Below are 18073 nucleotides of genomic sequence, written 5' to 3'. Positions count from 1 at the left end.
CCAACACCCTCTGGTTCGAATTACACTAAAAACAACTGATGCGCAGTCATTAACTTCTAAATAGTGCACACATTTTGTTAAAGGGATTTGGTTTGTTTGTTTGTTTGTTTGTTTAAACGGTCACTCAGTGTGGAGACACGTTTGGATCCTGGTGGGACCAGCCAGGCTTAAAAGCCTGTAAGCATGCTGGCCTATATGGAAAGTGAAGTGAGAAACATATGTGACGACAAAAAACAAGGAAAAGAAGGCCACTCCCAACAATCATGTGAACAATTCTCGCTATTCACAATAAGAGGCCGCCAGCGGATTTTGCGATGTAATCGTGATGTATCATGGGAAAAGGTCGACATCCAAGTCCAGCATAATACTGAATTACCATGCTATTACATAGGAACACATGACAATATTTTTTAGTTTTTTAAAATAAAGGTGTTACACGCTAATCGATACTCAATAATACTTAATAATGTGATTTGAAATGTGCAGAATTAATTTTTGCTCTATCGATTTGCGTGTAATACCGCTATATTGACAAACTAAAAAATATTGTCACGTGTTCCTATGTAATAGCATGGTAATATTTGTATTGGCGCGGACTTGATGTCGACCTTTTCCCATGATACATCACGATTACATCGCAAATTCGCTGGCGGCGCCTTTTATTGTGAATAGCGAGAATTTTACTGTCAGCCTTTGGGTCAAGAGAAAGGAAATGCATGCTTAATCCAATCTCAACTGCCACTGTGCTGTCTAGTGATGTTAATGATTGTTTTCTGTTTATCTTTTACTGTAGCTACATGTCTTTCAAGTGAATTCCAATGCAGTAATGGACGATGCATACCCAGGAAATATGAGTGCGATTACTTTGATGACTGTGGTGATGGGAGCGATGAGGCTAGTTGCCCAACAGGTATAGCAATTGAACTAAGTTAGATTGATCTTTTGATCAATCATCAATGCTTGGTAGATCTGTATTATTTATGGCATCTATTTAATGTTGTTATTTGTGATGACACAAGAATCTTTGCATGTAATGATATTGACCATTAATTCTGATTAATTAGTTGATACTGTTCTCTGTTGACAAAGGGTAGTCTTTAGTGAACAGCTCTTTTCAGAGTAAGCAAGAGATGGCCTGCATGTCTCATACTTAGGTATTTTGTCCTGAAGAAGTCAGAGCTACTCCTGACGAAAGCTTGACAGTTCTAAACTTGTCCGACGATGAAGCTGCTAAAAACATACTAATTAAAGTAGTTGATAGTTTATTAATAACAAACTTTGAAGCAGGATAAATAGTTGATCTAAGGGGGTACCAAACAGATGTAGGCTTAATAAAGAGAGATTTAATGTAGCATCTAATGCAGGCAACCTCTGGGCGCATTACATAACAAATTAATAGGGCACATAATATTAAAATCTATACACTTGGCCTAACTTAAACATCAAAAACAGTGAGCTACAGAGTTCCTACTGAGAACAACTTAACGTCAATCATTTTTCAGCCTTTGACAGGGATCTGAAATGACTCGACCATGGTTGTTTGTCGCTCAAATAGCATACCTCCAAATTATTTTGCCTAGAGCTTAAAGTTCTGCATCTTGATGCGTTGTGCCGATAATGCACAAACCCCCAGAAGGTGTAAGCTTTCATTTGATATCAAGTTTTTACTGATACCAAAGGTACTTTATCTTCATCTCCATACGTCAGTTTGATCTCTTGGCGAATCCCAAAATCAAATGTTCCAGTACTCTAAGGCCAAAAAAAAAAAAAAGATTTTTGCTTGCCCTCAACCGAGCGACCCTAATTTTGGAAATCAGAAAAAAGTTTTTTTTCTATTTACTGTACAAAAGAATACCGACCCTATTTTTTTTTCTTTTCAAATTTTTGCATTCTGAAGATGTAAAAAAAATTATTTTAGAGCTTGTGTTTAACATTTTAGTTGTTTTCTAATGTTAGTTGATTCATTTTGACACCAAAATTGTCTGATTTTTCATATTTTGAGCCTTAATTAATACAAACATTTGAGTTTCCTAGTAATTAAAAAAAAAAAAAAAAAAAAAAAATCCCGACCGACCGACCCAATTGTTAAAATTCAATTAAGGACAAGCAAACAATTTTTTTTTCTTGGCCTAAGTTCACTGAGATACACCACTTATACACAGCTTCTTACCAAATATTTTGACCAACATTTGGCAATGTCAAAGATAAATATTAGTGTAAAGAAATTTTAAAAATTTGACAAATTCTTTTAATGAATACTGTATTCCATCTTTTTTATCTTCCACACATCAGGGTACACGCTCTGTGAAAGCTTACTCGACAAACGCTTTGAAGCCCTTGAAATTGCGTGCCCCGAGCCAGAGCCACCATATCTAATTGATAACAGGTACAATGATGGGGAGGAGGGTCACTATTCTTCTTCATATTCCAATGATGGAGAGTCGTCGATAGACAATGAAGTAATATACAGTGTTCCGATAGACAGAAGCGATATCTTTTTACTTGGGGTGAGTGGATATAGTGAATTAAAAAAAAAAATTCAAAAAATCCCTTTGTCAAGCAGTCAAGTTAGCTCAAATGACAACGCATTTGACTGTGGTGCGAGAGGTTGCGGCTTGAACCCTGATGGTGGTTTAGTACGTTCTTGTGCAAAAATTGAGTTAGCTTGAAATTCCCTTCGACAAGGAACTTACTGCTAATTGTCACATGGTAACCCTTACGAAACTTAAGGAGCTGATCCTGTCTGAGAAAGGTCAATTGTGGAATGTCTAGAGTGTGCGCTTCTAAGCAGCAAAGTCCCTGAGTTGCTCTTATATAGTTTATGAAATGATGTGGGGCCGTAGTGGTCAGCAACAACCTGTAAAGTGTGCTGAGGCTTGTGGATCAACATCTTGCAGGCTGTGTAACAGCGATTGGCTATTCCAGTTTAAATCCCTACACCCCCTATGTAATACAATACCTTAATCTTCCACACAGGGAGTGTGAATTTCAAGTATAGTTACTATTTGAAATCTACACTCCTTGTGTGGGAGATTAAGGTTATGTCTTCCATAGGGGAATAGGGATTTAAACTTGAATAGCCAAGTGGATATGCTACACTCCTGTTAATTGTTTCACATGTTGTTTTTCCAATCTTACAGATCAATTTTTTTTCTGAGCAGTTTCGGTTAGAAGGTAGTAATGCATGGCGGGTTGATGTGTTCACTACAAAATCGAACCATTCTGTAACAGCATTTAAGGTAAGCTTCACCTGCTTTCACACAAAATAACCATACCATGCGTCAGGGGTTGAGTTTTGAAAATAACATGCATGCTACAAATCACGCTTCTGGAAAGGCCGGCTATCAGGTGTGCTATAAATTGCACTCGGGCAGGCAATTTAAGGTGTGCGATGGTGTGTGATCGCACTTGCACACCTTAAAACTCAATCCCTGCCATGCACCTCCCCTGTTGCTGGGTGAGGGCAGGCAACCTTCATTCAAATCATTCTAATATAGATGTAAACGATATAATATTGAGGATATTAAAATGCATGGAACCATGACCGTTGCTTGAAATAGGAAATGGAATTAAACCAAATTCTTACTGAATGCATGTGCAATAGAACCAGCATAACAACTTTCCTTAAATTTCAAAATTGATTCTCTCGGTCGGGGTTGTTCCAACTATTCCACTTAGCCATTTCTCACGTCTGTCAGAGAGGATGTTCTCGCAAAATCCCACAATATATGTTTGTACAGGGCCTTTCAGTTCCAGCTGATTTTCTCCACATAGAGAACACCAATTTGCCTTTTCTTTTGTGATTAATCAGAGTTTATTCCCTGATAAGAAATCAAAGATTTTGTATTGTTTCGCCAAGAGGTATTTATTTTATGGCATGTTTTGTGCTTTCGCCCATTGAGTGCAACGGTATGTGTCCCCTTCGTCACAGAGGGTGCGAGACGGAACATCCGAATCCCGGCAAATCAACCAATGAAACAATCCGCAGCAAGTGACATATGCCAACTGACCGAATGAAAACTGCATATTTATGTTCTAAAGACTCAAAACTAGTTGCTATATTTCTCAAATTTTTAATTATGACCTTAACGCTAGTTTTGTACCTTGAAATATCCAAAACTTTGGTCGAACTTGAAAAAAATTATCACATTTTCCTCTTTGACCTATATAATATTTTTGAAACAAAGAAAAGTTCTTAAATTTGAAAAAGAGCTTGTTTTGTTTCTTTATAACATAAATACATTTATGTAGTTTTTATTGATTTGAAATTTTAGGACGAGTTGTTAATTATCGTGGGCAAAAATAAAATTGGTATTCATGTAGAAAATCATATTTGGTGCTTTTTTCATTTTGTCCGAAATTACTGTGCTAGTTGGATTCCTTATGCGATTGCCTTTCTGAAAATGTATTATATAATTGTTAAGGGAAGGGGTATGAACGTTTAGACAGTATTTATTGTGGGACATTAGGGCACATCAGACATATCGAATTACATTCTGAATACGAAGAATGTCCTTCTGATATCAAATAATTTTGATTTTCTGAAATTGCAATGTAATACACATTTTATGGCAAATGATTAAAATTGATATTTTGATATTTAACAGTACTCGAAGTAAACTTTATAAATCTGATGATTTATACTTAAAGTGTATACATGTAGGTGGGATGAAAAGCCGACGATCAATTGGAAATTTTGACCTTTCGTATTGAAGATATGGATTTTTTTCCTAAAACACAAAAAAAAATTAGGTCTTTTTGGGAAAAAAATCCATATCTTCAATATAAAAGGTCAAAATTTTCAATTGATCGTCGGCTTTTCTCCCAGCTACATACACTTTAAGAATATATCATTAAATTGATCAAATTTACTTTGAGGACTGTTATATATCAAAATTTGAAAAATATCAAATTTTAATAATTTGTCATAAAATTTGTATTATATCGTGAATTTCAAAAAATGAAAATTATTTGATATCAGAAAGACATGCTTCAGTATTCAGAATGCAATTCAATACGTCTGAGGTGCTCTCATGTCCCACAAAAAATACTGTCGAAATGCCATAAACGCTCATTCCAGATCCCTTAAGAAGTTATCATCATTACTGTTAAAGTGAAAGCAACACATCTGGAAATGTAGCATGTTTAAGTCCATTTAATCCAGTAACATCATTTTTATGAGGACAGATTAGTGACATTCACCCACAAGACGGGGCTTTTATTGCACCATATCCCACAATGCAAATTGATTCAGGTGACCTTCAGGAGCAGGTGGTGTAAAATTGAAACTTACATTTATGCAGAATAAGTGCAAGGTCCTAGTGCATGCATGATGGGATATTATCTGAGATTGAGATTTCTTGCTATGTGGTATATATAATGTTACAACTTTACCAAAGACTTTGTCCAAAGTTGGACTGGCCAACGATGTTAGACCTTTAAAGATATACGATTTACGAAACAATGTCTAAACTTTCCTACTTAAGAGTGACCCTTAATTAAGGTCAGAAGGACATAGGACACACAGGAAAATAAAACACAGGATTCGCTGTATAAATAGTGATGTAACAGGATTAGGTGAAAACAATTTTTGAATGTATTTCCCCGTACTATAAGTAGGCTGCACACATCATAGATTAAATACAATACCTCTCTTTTCAAAGACACTAATCGTACAGGTGTGAGTGACATGTACATGACTCTGCATAATGTGAAATTTCCATATGGTAAGCATGTTAGTCGATCTGGAAGGGCAAGACCCGACTAACAAAACAGTGTTTCTAAATACGAATATGTATTTCTCTTGTTCAAAATTTGTTAACCTGTCCAAGATTATCTTGAATACAAAAGTCTTGACCTGACCAAGATTATCTTGATCTGTCCACATTACTTGATATAATCGACAGTTGATCAGACTTTGAACAAAGAAATACAATGGATAATGGAACAAAAGAACAGGGCTAATTAATGGTGCAATGCAGAATTACAGAGTATGTCTACTGCAAGGCAATACAATCAAAAATTGTTTTCACCTATTGCTGTGGTTAATTTAGCCTGTTACATCACTACTTTTACAGCGAATAGGTAGGTCCGAGAGGAGCAATATGGTGCATGTAGAGACTGACCGATCAGATCGGTAGCTTCCGAATCGGCCCTATTTTTAGCTTATCGGTGGTGATCGGCATCGGCCGATCTTTCCTTCATCCGCCGATGTAAATGCACCGATCACCCAGTATCATTGTTGAAGGATAACAAGACAAACAAGTATACATTTATTGGTAAATTTCTTCAAATTTTGATAATTAAATTAGTTAAATCAAGCGATATTTAGCGAAAGAACAAGCTTATAGGCATAGGCTATAAACCTATAACAGGGATGTAAGTTTTCTGTATTTTTACAGAATTCTGTATTTTTGTAGTCCAGATTTACGCAATTTCTTTTATTTTCAGCCCATTTTGGACTTTTTAGCCCGAATTTACGCACTTTTTTCCGTATTTTTTCTTCAGGGTTACTTGCATCCCTGCTATAATCATACCGTGATTCAGGCATGCAGCTCAGCTGAGATAATCAGTAAATTATTCCCTGCATGTATCATGTGTATCAGCCAGCGTGCGCAGCGTGTTTGTTGGTTTTGTTTGACTGAGCATGTACGATGTCACGCAGGTCCATCCAAACATAAAACGATACTTGTGATTGGTTTGTTAAGCTTATTAAAATAACTGGATCGTTCTTCGACTAATCCAAGAGCATGTTTTATGAGCGTGTGTTTTTACTAGACTGTGTACAAGTCCATTTTGGCTATCTATGTCATACATTAATGTTTGCATTGTTGTCAATTTTACTTCATAAACATGAGCCGACCATCATATTGGAATCGCGCACTTTCGCGCTTATCCTGTTGAGGACGATTTCATCTCTTAATCTCCCAACACATGAATTCTGTAAACAGCTTTGCACAACCAACCAATCACGAAGGGAATTCCTAGGTATTCCCTAGTAATAATAATAATAATAATTTATTTCTTATATAGCGCAGTACAATATAATATCTCAAAGCGCTTTACAATAAACATGATAATAACACATTATACAAATTTAAACATGGAAAGCAAATATATATATTACACTGGTTAAAAAGTAGGCACATATTTAAAAACCAATTAACATGATTAAGAACAATAATTAAAACCTATACCAAAACACTGCAAAAAGATAAGCTAACATTGCACATTTAACGAGCGCAAGTACACTGAAACAAACCAAAAAAAAAAATTATGTGCAAGGTAAAGCTTAAGTAATCATTTAAAAATACAGCATAATTAATTACACATGAAAAAACAGTATCAAAACGCGGGGAACCAAACTGCGGAGGCAAAGACAATTAAAAAGTCGATGCAAGAACGAAGGATCAAAAATGTAGACCAAAAAAAGGCTCCTATGAATTATTAAAAGCAATTTTAAACAAATGTGTTTTGAGCTGACTTTTGAAGTGTGCAAGAGATGAAGAAGATTTAATGTGAGCCGGCAGTTTATTCCACAGAAGGGGTGCAGCATTACAGAAAGCCCGCTCGCCATAAAATTGAGTTTTACCCCTTGCTGGTAGACGGAGTAGGTTTTGTGACGCAGAGCGCAGAGATCGGCCAGGATTGTATGTGATTAAAAGATCGGTAATATAAGATGGAGCAAGATCATTTAACGCTTTAAAAGTGATAAGCAATATCTTGAACTCAATACGGTACACAACAGGGAGCCAGTGGAGATCGAAAAGCACTGGCGTAATGTGATCGCGATATTTGACCCTTGACACCAATCTAGCCGCAGAATTTTGAATTCGCTGTCACACTGAGGAAGACCAAATAAAAGACTATTACAGCAATCCAATCGCGAAGACACGAAAGCATGAACTAACCGTTCTGTTGCGTTTTGGTCAAGATATTTGCGAATCTTACCTATCCTGTAAATGGCAAAGGAGGCAGCCTTAGACACATTTTTAAGGTGATCTTTCATATCAAGGCTCTCATCAATGACCACACCAAGATCACGCGCTGCTTTTGATGCACTAATGGCTGAGTCTCCAATGGCAAGAGGTGGCAAAGAAGGTCTATTTATAAAACGAGAACAAAGATGGATAACTTCCGTTTTAGAGTCATTTAGCATTAACTTATTGCACACAGCCGATGCTTTGATATCAGACACACATTTCTCAAGCTTGTTTATACCGTCGAGACGCTTTGATGGATCTAAAATCAGATACAGTTGTGTATCGTCTGCATATATCATGTGACTCAAACCGTGGGCTGCAATTATGTCACCTATAGGTGCCGTATACATAGAAAAAAATAAGGGGCCACATACCGAGCCCTGTGGGACACCTTCATCAAGCGGGTATTCGTCAGATAAAGTACCATTGATATCAATGCACTGAGTACGGCCTTGTACATATGAAGAAAACCACTTCAGGGCAGTGTCTGTGATGCCGTAGCGTTGACACAAGCGCCGAATAAGAATCTTATGATCAATTGTGTCGAACGCAGCTAAGTAATCGAGTAATATCAACACAGCTTCTTGATGTTTGTCTACTGCCCGAAGTAAGTCATTCTGCACACGTAGCAAGGCCGTCTCAGTGCTATGAAATTTACGATAGGCTGACTGCATCGGTGAATGCAGCTTATTCTTATCTAGGTAAGCATGAAGTTGAGAAGAAGCTATCCTCTCAATAGTTTTGAACAAAAACTTCAGGTTTGAGATAGGTCTATAATTTTTCAGCTCTTCTTGATCAAGGCTGGATTTCTTAAGCAGCGGGATGACTTTAAGCCCGATGGCATTTCTCCTGTCAACAAAGAAGTGTTTACCAAACGTGTTATAGTAGGAAGAACAGCTTCCAAACATTGCTTGAGAATAACAGCGGTATTGGGTCCAACGGGCACGATTTTGCAGCCGACCCAGTGATGGTCTTAGCGACTGTGTCCTCAGTAACAGCACTAAAAGATCTAAAACTACTGCAGCAAGCGTGTATCGTGTATGTCAACCGATGGAGAGTTGTGAACCGAGCTATCAATATCCTTACGCAGATTTTTGATCTTTGCATGAAAGAAGTCGGCAAACTTATTTGCCAAAGACTTCGGCGTTATCATGAGATGGAAGAACACGCGATGAAGCCGTTTCTGGTCTGCACATTTTATCCACCAGCCTGAATAGCTGCCGATCATCGCATTCAGCAATCTTATTGCGGTGATAATCACACTTAGCTTTTTCAAGCTTGCGAGTGTAGATTTGACACTGATCAACAAAGATTTGGCGGTCTATCTCTAGTTTGGATTTACGCCATTTGCGCCATGGCACCGTTTTAAGCGCTTTTGCTGCACGCAGATCTTCCGTGTACCAGGGCGCATTTGGCCGCAATGACATAGTTCTCGTCTTAAGAGGAGCATGGCGATCGAGAAGCTCACTGAGAACTTGTTCATATTGAGATACAATGCAAGAAGGATCTTCCGATGGCGCTGGGTATAACATCGAGGTCTTGATGTCGTCGTGGAACTTAGCAGCATCGATCTTGCGAAGCTCGCGGTAACACACTGTTTTCTTTACAGGTCCAGGACGCGAGAAATCAACGCTGCATTTTACTGCATAATGATCTGACGGTAGGCCTCGGACCACTTCTACCTCGGAAACCAAATCTTCAACATTTCTGGTGATTAACAGGTCGAGGGTATGACCATGACGGTGCGTTGGTTCCATAACATGTTGCTGAAGACCAGCAGAGTCCAGAAGATCTTTCATGGCACTGGCGTTTCTATCATCACATACATCAACGTGGAAGTTGTAATCTCCAACCAATATGGTTCTGGTAGGGTCGTCTGACACCATCTCGAGCAGCGTAGAAAAGTCTTTGAAAAACGCATTTACTGTCAGTTGGTTTTCTTTAGATGGCGGAGGCCTATATATGATGATAAGCCTGAGGAGCGATGAGTCACTAGCGACAACTGTGAAATCCATATGCTCGAAAGAGGGGAATGTCAGATTTTGGTTTTCATTAACATTAAATCCTTTGTGCGACAAAAGACAAATTCCACCCCCTCTTCTACCTGTGCGAGGTTGATGGTGCACACGAAAATGAGGCAGTGTGTTGTTCAGATCAGCCAGGGGGTGACTGTCACGATCGCTACCAGTCAACCAAGATTCTGTGACAGCAAGTAGGTCTGCATTATGGTCTATGATAAAATCTGAAATTGAGGTGGTTTTGGTTTTCAGTGAGCGAGCGTTCCATGTCGCAAGACATGATTTCGTGAGAGACTTTCTCTTTGGCATGATTGCAGTTTTAATATTGATAAGATTCTTATCACATAACATACGATGATTTGTGTTGGATTTTCTCTGTCTGACAATAACACGAGTACGTCATATACATAAATTATTATTATGTCGATGGAGCTGAAGTGGTTAAAATCAGCTGTCGTACCACTACTCGTGTTCGAGGGGACCTGTAAAAATATTTTTTGTCCGTTTTCTATTAAAATTTCTCTTTATTTAAAACTTTTCTCACTGACGTGACGTCAACATGATAATAATAATGATTACGTATGTCCTGAGCAGTGAGCATGCTGGGGTCGATATTCAATTTACATAGCGAGTCAACATTTTTTCTGTGATTCGGGTCGTGTACAAAGTACAAAACATGTGCTTGTCACAAATCGGAGAGAGCGACGTGCAGCGTGCCGATTTTGGTTGAACGTAAACACAAATTATACACACAATATTAAATGGGTTGATCGATTGATTCGACGGACTCGAACATTAGGGGGGATGTAAATTGAACTTAACATAATCATGGCCGAATTAAATACTTTAAATTAATACGGGAGTGTTTTTTATGCTCAGTGCATACATAAATCATTGCGTACAAGTACCTTTTCAACGTACGGGTGACATTTACTCACAGTCCATTCAGCCATTGTTTACTGTTGGGGTATCGGTGATCGGTGATCAGATCGGCCGATCAAAGAGGGAATTGATCGGCCAATTGGCCGATTCAGATAATGACCTCGTCGGTCAGACACTAGGTGCATGAGAAGCACACTGAAAGCCTGGTAGGCAGTGGCGTACCGTGGCCGCCCCAACCCCGGGGGGGCTGAAGAAAACTCAATTTTGCCACCCCTTCCTCAACAGCCCGAAAAGGTTGACCCAATTTTTTTATCGGTCGTTTGAAAAAGTGAAGAAAAAAAAAAAAAAGGGGTTTCAGGCGCTAGCGCCCTAAAAGCAGCACATTTTTATGTATAGTACCATTTTTTCAAAAAATTTATGATTTATCAAATTTTTCCGCCCTTTTGTATTTACTAATTCTCCTTTGTTTTTGCCGCCCCTTCTTCTTCCGCCACCCCTTCATTTTGGCTGCCCCCTGCTTTTACCCCGGGGGGCTGGAGCCCCCAAAGCCCCCCAAAAATACGCGCATGGTAGGCAAGGCATAAGGTGATGATTATTCAATTTATACATGTGTTCTGAATTGTAATTGCAGATTGCCAATATGCCTCAAGAAGGAAGAGGACGCAAGGTCATCTCGCCTAATTCCTATATTTCGCCAGGCTCAAGCGACGGATATTTCCGTGCACCAATCAAACTTAGAAGAGGCGAGGAAGTCCATGTTCAGGTGTTTTTTACGGAAAATTACCTCAACGGAGATTACGAGCCACTCCAAGTCGGCTACTGCTCGAATTGCATCGATGTCTTTCCACGCACACACGCTTTTCGGCCTGACTGCGCAGGTGGATATGATTCAGTTTGCCTGCAAAAGATGGCAGTGTATAAAGCAGCACTGAGAGTAACACCCACTGCGACAATTGAAACCTGCATCAGAGCAGAGGAACAGAGGGTGTATGGAGACCTGTATGACGAGTGTTTCAGTAAGTAATTTGTCAGTACATGATGTCAAGCAGAATTCCTTTTACAACTTGAGCGAAATATCGTTGCTTACCTAGGTCAGATCGAAAAATTTGGTCTGCTACCCATTGACATCCCTGGCCTACTGTATATGGGAGGGTGGGTTAGTGTAGTGGTCTTCTCACTCGCTACATACCACTGTGGCCGGGGTTCAATTCCCTGTGGTGCCACATGTGAGTTTGGTTGCCAATCCATGCTCGTCCTCGCAGGTTTTTCTCCGGGTGCTCCGGTTTTCCTCCTGCGTCTAAAATCGGACCTCTTCCCATATCCCTGTTCCGTCATATCCGGATGGCGTCCCTTAAATTAGTAGCCTCTGAGCACAATTGGGATTAGCCTGGCTTTGGCCGAATGTTATAATTATAATTATAGTTAAAATTTTACCAATATAATTATTTTTATTTTTTTTATTTATAAATAAAAAAATATAAATAATTATATTGGTTAAATTTTATGAGCAACCAATCATCAGTAACACATGTGTTGGATGCTTAAAGTATGCGAATCATGTAAAAGGAATTTTTATTTTTAATGTGCTTGATCAGATTGTGGTCACGTTGTAACACATTGTGTTTTCTACCTCATAATAAACTGAGCTCAAAAAAGAAACTTATAATTTTTCACAAGGTCATATCTTGAAATCCTGTCCATCAAATTGAACCAAAATTACACACAGGTTTACTTCAATACTCTACTCTTAACACATGTCAGTAACCAAGCAGTTATCCAACTGACACAACAGCAAAATGCACTGACATGGAACAGCTTCCTGGATCACATTCACAGCCCAGCCCTGTTTCATGAAAAAAGTGTATGAAAAGCAGAAAGCAGCACCGTTTTATCATCTGCGCAAGGATCTTGTGTGCATTCTCACAGATTTTTTGTGCTGGGTGCCAAATGTTTAGAGAATAAGCGATAGAATTTTTATTTTGCCTATCCTCTACCGTGTGATAGCGACAGGCAGGTCCAATATTTTGAGTAGTGGATGCCCGCAGCGGTATCCACTACGATAAAAATATTGGACCTGCCTGTCGCTCTATCACACGGTAGAGGATAGGCAAAATAAAAATTCCTATCGCTTATTCTCATTCTTAGTCAGTTAAATATTATTTTAATAACTGTAAACAATTGTTTAAAGCAATAAGTTACCGTCATAAAAACTCCCCTCATTATAAAATGAACGAAACTTGTTTACAACTTCACGTATTCTATTGTGCGTACTGCTAGCGCGTTCGCGTATTCCGCACTAGTCTACGCGATAGCAGCGATACGCACGCAAGCACCTCTACAAGCGTGTTACGCATTATCAAGACTCATGATGACGTGGGGTCGTCTACGGCCTGATAGACGGCACCGAAATCATGCGATTGTCCAATCAGAAATGCGTCTACGAACTAGACCACTCCCACTGACTAAGAATGGGCTATGAAAGTGGAGGAAGTCCAGGAAGCTGTCCCATGACAGTGCATTTTGCTGTTGTGTCAGTTGGACAACTGCTTGGTTACTGACATGTGTTTTGAGTAGAGTATTAAAGTAATCCTGTGTGTAATTTTGGTTCATTTTGATTGACACTATTTTAAGATATGACCTTCTGATTCACAAGTTGTAAAAAATTAAAAGTTTCTTTTTGAGCTCAGTTTATATTGAGGCCCATCACACCTTGGTCTGGGGCGGACATTTTAAAAATGAATTTAGAAGAGCAGCAACGGCATCACTTGCATTACATTCCAGATGTTAAATCTACATCATATGCAAAATTTGAGGAAATTCGCACGAGTCCGTTTTATTTTGGGGCCATTTATCTATAACTAGTCTTTACATGTAGCCCTATGGAGAGAGTGCCCGTTGAGGGCGCTTATAACCCCATTTTAGGAACAAAATGTGATTTAAAAAAAAACGGACTCATGCGAATTTTCTAAAATTTTCAGAGTATGTATGTAGTATGAACATGTAGAAATATTATCAAGTAGTTGCCCTACCTGCTCTCCTCCGAAAAAATAAAAAGTCCTATACCTCAATGATAATGAAACCTAGGTGATCACCCTAACATTTTTTATTCCATTTTGAGATAAATTGCTCTAACGATTTGGATTCTAGAAGCAAAAATGTATAGCTTATAGTAAAAATTTCATTTGAATGAACACAGCTGGCAACAGCAAGATGATTGTTTGTGTATGAATGCCCGCATGTACATAACACGGTCTATGCGGAAGAGGATTGGTTAGTACTTTTCATTAAAGCCATAATGTACGATCTTATAATATGATTTTTGGTTAATTTTTTTCAAACCTGATTTTTGGCATATTTGTAATGTTTACACATGTCCCAAATTGCACCTAAATGGAATCAGCCAAATTTGTTGTGTTTATAGGTCAACAGAGCAAGAGTTCGACATAAAGTTATAATTCATTATTATGACTTTATGTCCTCCCAAAAAATTGCATGTTAAATGGCCAATTAAATAAGCAATCGAGTTTCTTTCACTTTACCTTGTTATTTCAGCTAAAAATAAAACAAACCCTTCCTAACAATTATTACTAGTATTATTTCAGCATTTTGAGTATTGCAGAACAAATTAAAAATGTGAAGGAAATTGTACATTAAGGCTTTAAGTATGCATTTGATTCTGAAATACAATATCAGTCGGATCTCATACAGTGCTGTGTTCAAGTCAATCTGGTAAAGCAAGCAGCAAGTAGCAAGATTAACATTTTAACTCAATATCATTTTGTCCTAACTTTTTCACTCTGGACTTGAGTATAAAGTAATATTTTATTGGGCATTGATTATTATTTACTGTGTTATGAAACAAAAACTGCTTTCAAACATTTGAAATAATTTCTTAGAACTTTAATAAACATTTCAAATGGGGTACCCTGATCAGCAGGGTTTGAATCCAAAATGGCTCCACATCTTAAAATCAACATTAGACCTTGTACGTGTAGAGACGCACATACTTCTAACACAGAAAGTGTGCAGTGATTCCCAATTCGGGATCTTAGCATTTGTACTATAATACATATTTATGCTCATAACTTCCAGGTGCACCACAGTATGAATTTGTAGAACCAACACAACGTGGCGAGCCAGGAACATCTATCAATCTGCGTTGTATTGCTTCTGGACTGCCACCCCCTGAAGTGAAATGGATACGTTCAAGTGACAACATGATCATCGCTAATGCCACTGATGGAGTGCTGGGGGTGACTGTTATGGTGCCTTCAAGGGATGAAATGTATGTATACATATTGTTTTAGACATAAATTATAAATAACACAATCAACAGTGGCGTAACCAGTGGGGGAGGGCGGAAAGTTGCCCCCCCACCCCCAGCCACAAAAAACTTGAAAGAGAAGAGGAAAAAATAGGCAAATTAGGCTTGCACATAAATACTACAACTTTTGATCAGAAATTGTGACATTTTTACCCCCTCCCCCCTCAGAAGGTCAGGTCTGGTTACGCCATTGACGATCAAACACATGCCTCGAAATAAGGCATCATTTACAAGTGTCCTCTTGAAAATGACTGTCTTCCATGCTTGGAATGCTATAAAATTAGGTCAATTATGGTACATCTTATTCTGAATTACTCTGTTGCTGATTTAAGAATAGAGGTCGCTATAACCCTTATGATCTTTATCAACCTTAAATTTCTCAACAGAATCATGCAATTTATCTAATCTGAGCACTTGCAAAATTAAGTTCATTTTATAGTCACATAGAGGGTAAGAGGCTCACAACTCAGGCCTAAAAAAATTGTTTGATTGGCGCAGCATAAAAAAAAATTTAGGGTCGGTAGGTCAGGATTCTTTTTTTTTTTTTTTTTTTTTTTTTTACTTTTTAAGCTGTAAATTTCTTTCTTTATTTTTTGGGAAAAAAATTGAAAAAAAAAGTTAGGGTCGGGCATAATTTTAGGGTAGGTTGGGTTATGCCAATCAAACAATTTTTTTTTGGGCCTCATGCACTGGAACACACAAACATTTATGTGTTCCTTTGTACGATGTTTATTTGGTTTTTTTTATAAAATGCTAGAGTGAACAATAGCCCATGAGTAGTCCCAGAACAACGCCAAATATGGATTAAAAGACCTTTGACCTTGGATGTACAACAGCATGTTATGATCTAATGGGAAACTGTGCACATCAACAAACACCATTTCTATCAAAAAGGCAACGGCCGATATAATTTGAAACCACATAAATTACTAGAGTTGGTTCTTCTCTTGGATTTGGACCAAGCTTTAGAATATCGACTGTTGCGCTTTTGAAATAAAACAAACCAGAAATTTATCACCCATTGTAAAGATATGGCACATGTACGAATACATGTACATACATTGGCTGACCTTGTGGATTTCCTGGCCCAGCCATGCTAACCACATAAGGAGATTATACGATTAACCTAGTGCAGCTATTGTCATAGCAGGGTATTATTATGTAATACTCCTGATCCATATTTGGCGTTCTCTTGGACTGATGAGTAGTGACACAGGTCAAGAACTTAATAGGCACCTACATGTAGGCACTATAAAAGACAACCACATGGGCCAATCAGTGGTTCACAGTAGCTTAGGACAAACAAGAGTGAAGGGGTACAGTAAAGCATCAGACACAAGAAATAAGACGATTATGCACTCTGCTCTTGAAGGATGGTGCGCTGTTGTCAGATATGTCTCTGAGCTGGTAGGCTATATTCCAGATGTGAACTGCAGTGTGGATGAAGGTCTTGCCAGTAGATATGGTTCTAGAAACTGGTACTGTGAGAGCATGGCATGGCATGGACAAGCTGAAGTGGGTATAGCTCCTCTGACTACAAATGACTTTGGTAGCAGTGCCTCCAGGTCTGGTGGGGACAAACTGGTGTGCATTTTGTAGAGGACTGTTGCTGCATCCACTTGACATCTATGATGGAGAGATGTATAATGTAATGTGTGGAGCCTCTTACCCTCTTTGTGTTCCTGATAATTATATTAAACCTGCTAGAGGCAACTGTATTGATCTTGTGTACTGGAGTGTCTTGTGTGTATTGTTTACCTGGACTGCTTAGTCATTCCAGCCAGTTAAGGGGTTAGGGTATGTGCCAATGCAAGTATAAGGTCCCAGGTTCAAGTCCCAGCAGGGGTGGATATCCCAAGGTCTATTTACTTCTGCATTTCATGCGAGTGTGTAATTTCATGTTTAATTTGTTCCAGTATGCACACTTTAGTTCATTTATAGTGTTTTAAAATTAAAGTGGTTTACATTTGAAATTAATATAATGAAACTATATGAATCTTATCTTTTCAGATACAAGTGTACAATACAAAACTTTGCTGGAAGCAGTAGTCAAAATGTAGTGGTGGGGACACATTGTAAGTATATACAATCCACAGAATTAGAGAAGGAGAACCAGGTCTCCATATTATCCATATACCGCCATGTACAATCGTGCTGTCAGCTATGGGGAGAAAATTGGGTCCTTGCCGGTGGTGCGAGATGACGAATGAAAACAATTTTGCATCTCATCTGAACAAATCTTTGATTCGCGTGCAGGTCACATCAAGTGCGTGTCTCAAATGCGCCCATTACATCCATGTTGCGCTTGCATGACAACAATTGCCTCAAGCGCATTCCTAAGGAAACCAAATACCCCAATATTTGCCCCATGCCTGTATCAAGATGGCGACCGAGTCTCAGTTCTCCTTCTCTAATTCTGTGATACAATCAGTGTTACAAATGGGATATTCCAGTTGAATTCCACCCCTGTGGGAGATTTTGGAAATATGTTCCATTTGGGGAGTATGTTTTTCAAATGTAGTAGGGTTAATCATTTCGAAACTCATACTCCCCCTGTATTATGGCTTTATCTATATCTTCAACAACTGGAGTAAGTATTTCAAATGGAAGCTACCTAATTGTCTATTCTATTCGAAACTCTTACTCTCTCTGTGGAAAACTTTAGCTAAATCTTCCACAGGGGCAGTGTGCATTTTAAATGGAATAGCCCATGTCCAAGTGAAAACCAAAACAATCACCAGACAAACCAAAAATGATACATCTACATATAATTTTGCAGTATTTAATCATACCATGCACTTATCTATCATAAAATAATATTAGCTTGCTTAAAAATAGTGTCAGTGATCAATCCTCCATTTCATACA

At 38.4% G+C, this 18073-nt stretch overlaps 1 protein-coding gene across 1 annotated transcript in view; it reads left to right on the top strand.

The window, feature by feature from the left end:
* Nucleotides 1-18073, top strand: part of LOC140170893 (uncharacterized) — an 83498-nt gene that overhangs the window by 39105 nt on the left and 26320 nt on the right. Inside the window, exons 14-19 of the mRNA XM_072194096.1 lie at nt 794-910; nt 2293-2507; nt 3141-3239; nt 11514-11898; nt 14975-15167; nt 17217-17281. Coding sequence (XP_072050197.1) covers nt 794-910; nt 2293-2507; nt 3141-3239; nt 11514-11898; nt 14975-15167; nt 17217-17281 — 1074 coding nt within the window. The remainder of the gene's footprint in view (nt 1-793; nt 911-2292; nt 2508-3140; nt 3240-11513; nt 11899-14974; nt 15168-17216; nt 17282-18073) is intronic.

Source organism: Amphiura filiformis, chromosome 15, assembly GCF_039555335.1.
Source record: "Amphiura filiformis chromosome 15, Afil_fr2py, whole genome shotgun sequence".
NCBI classification, from domain to species: Eukaryota; Metazoa; Echinodermata; class Ophiuroidea; order Amphilepidida; family Amphiuridae; genus Amphiura; species Amphiura filiformis.
Note: the sequence above shows the minus strand (reverse complement) of the source record. Positions and strands in the feature narration are given on the sequence as shown.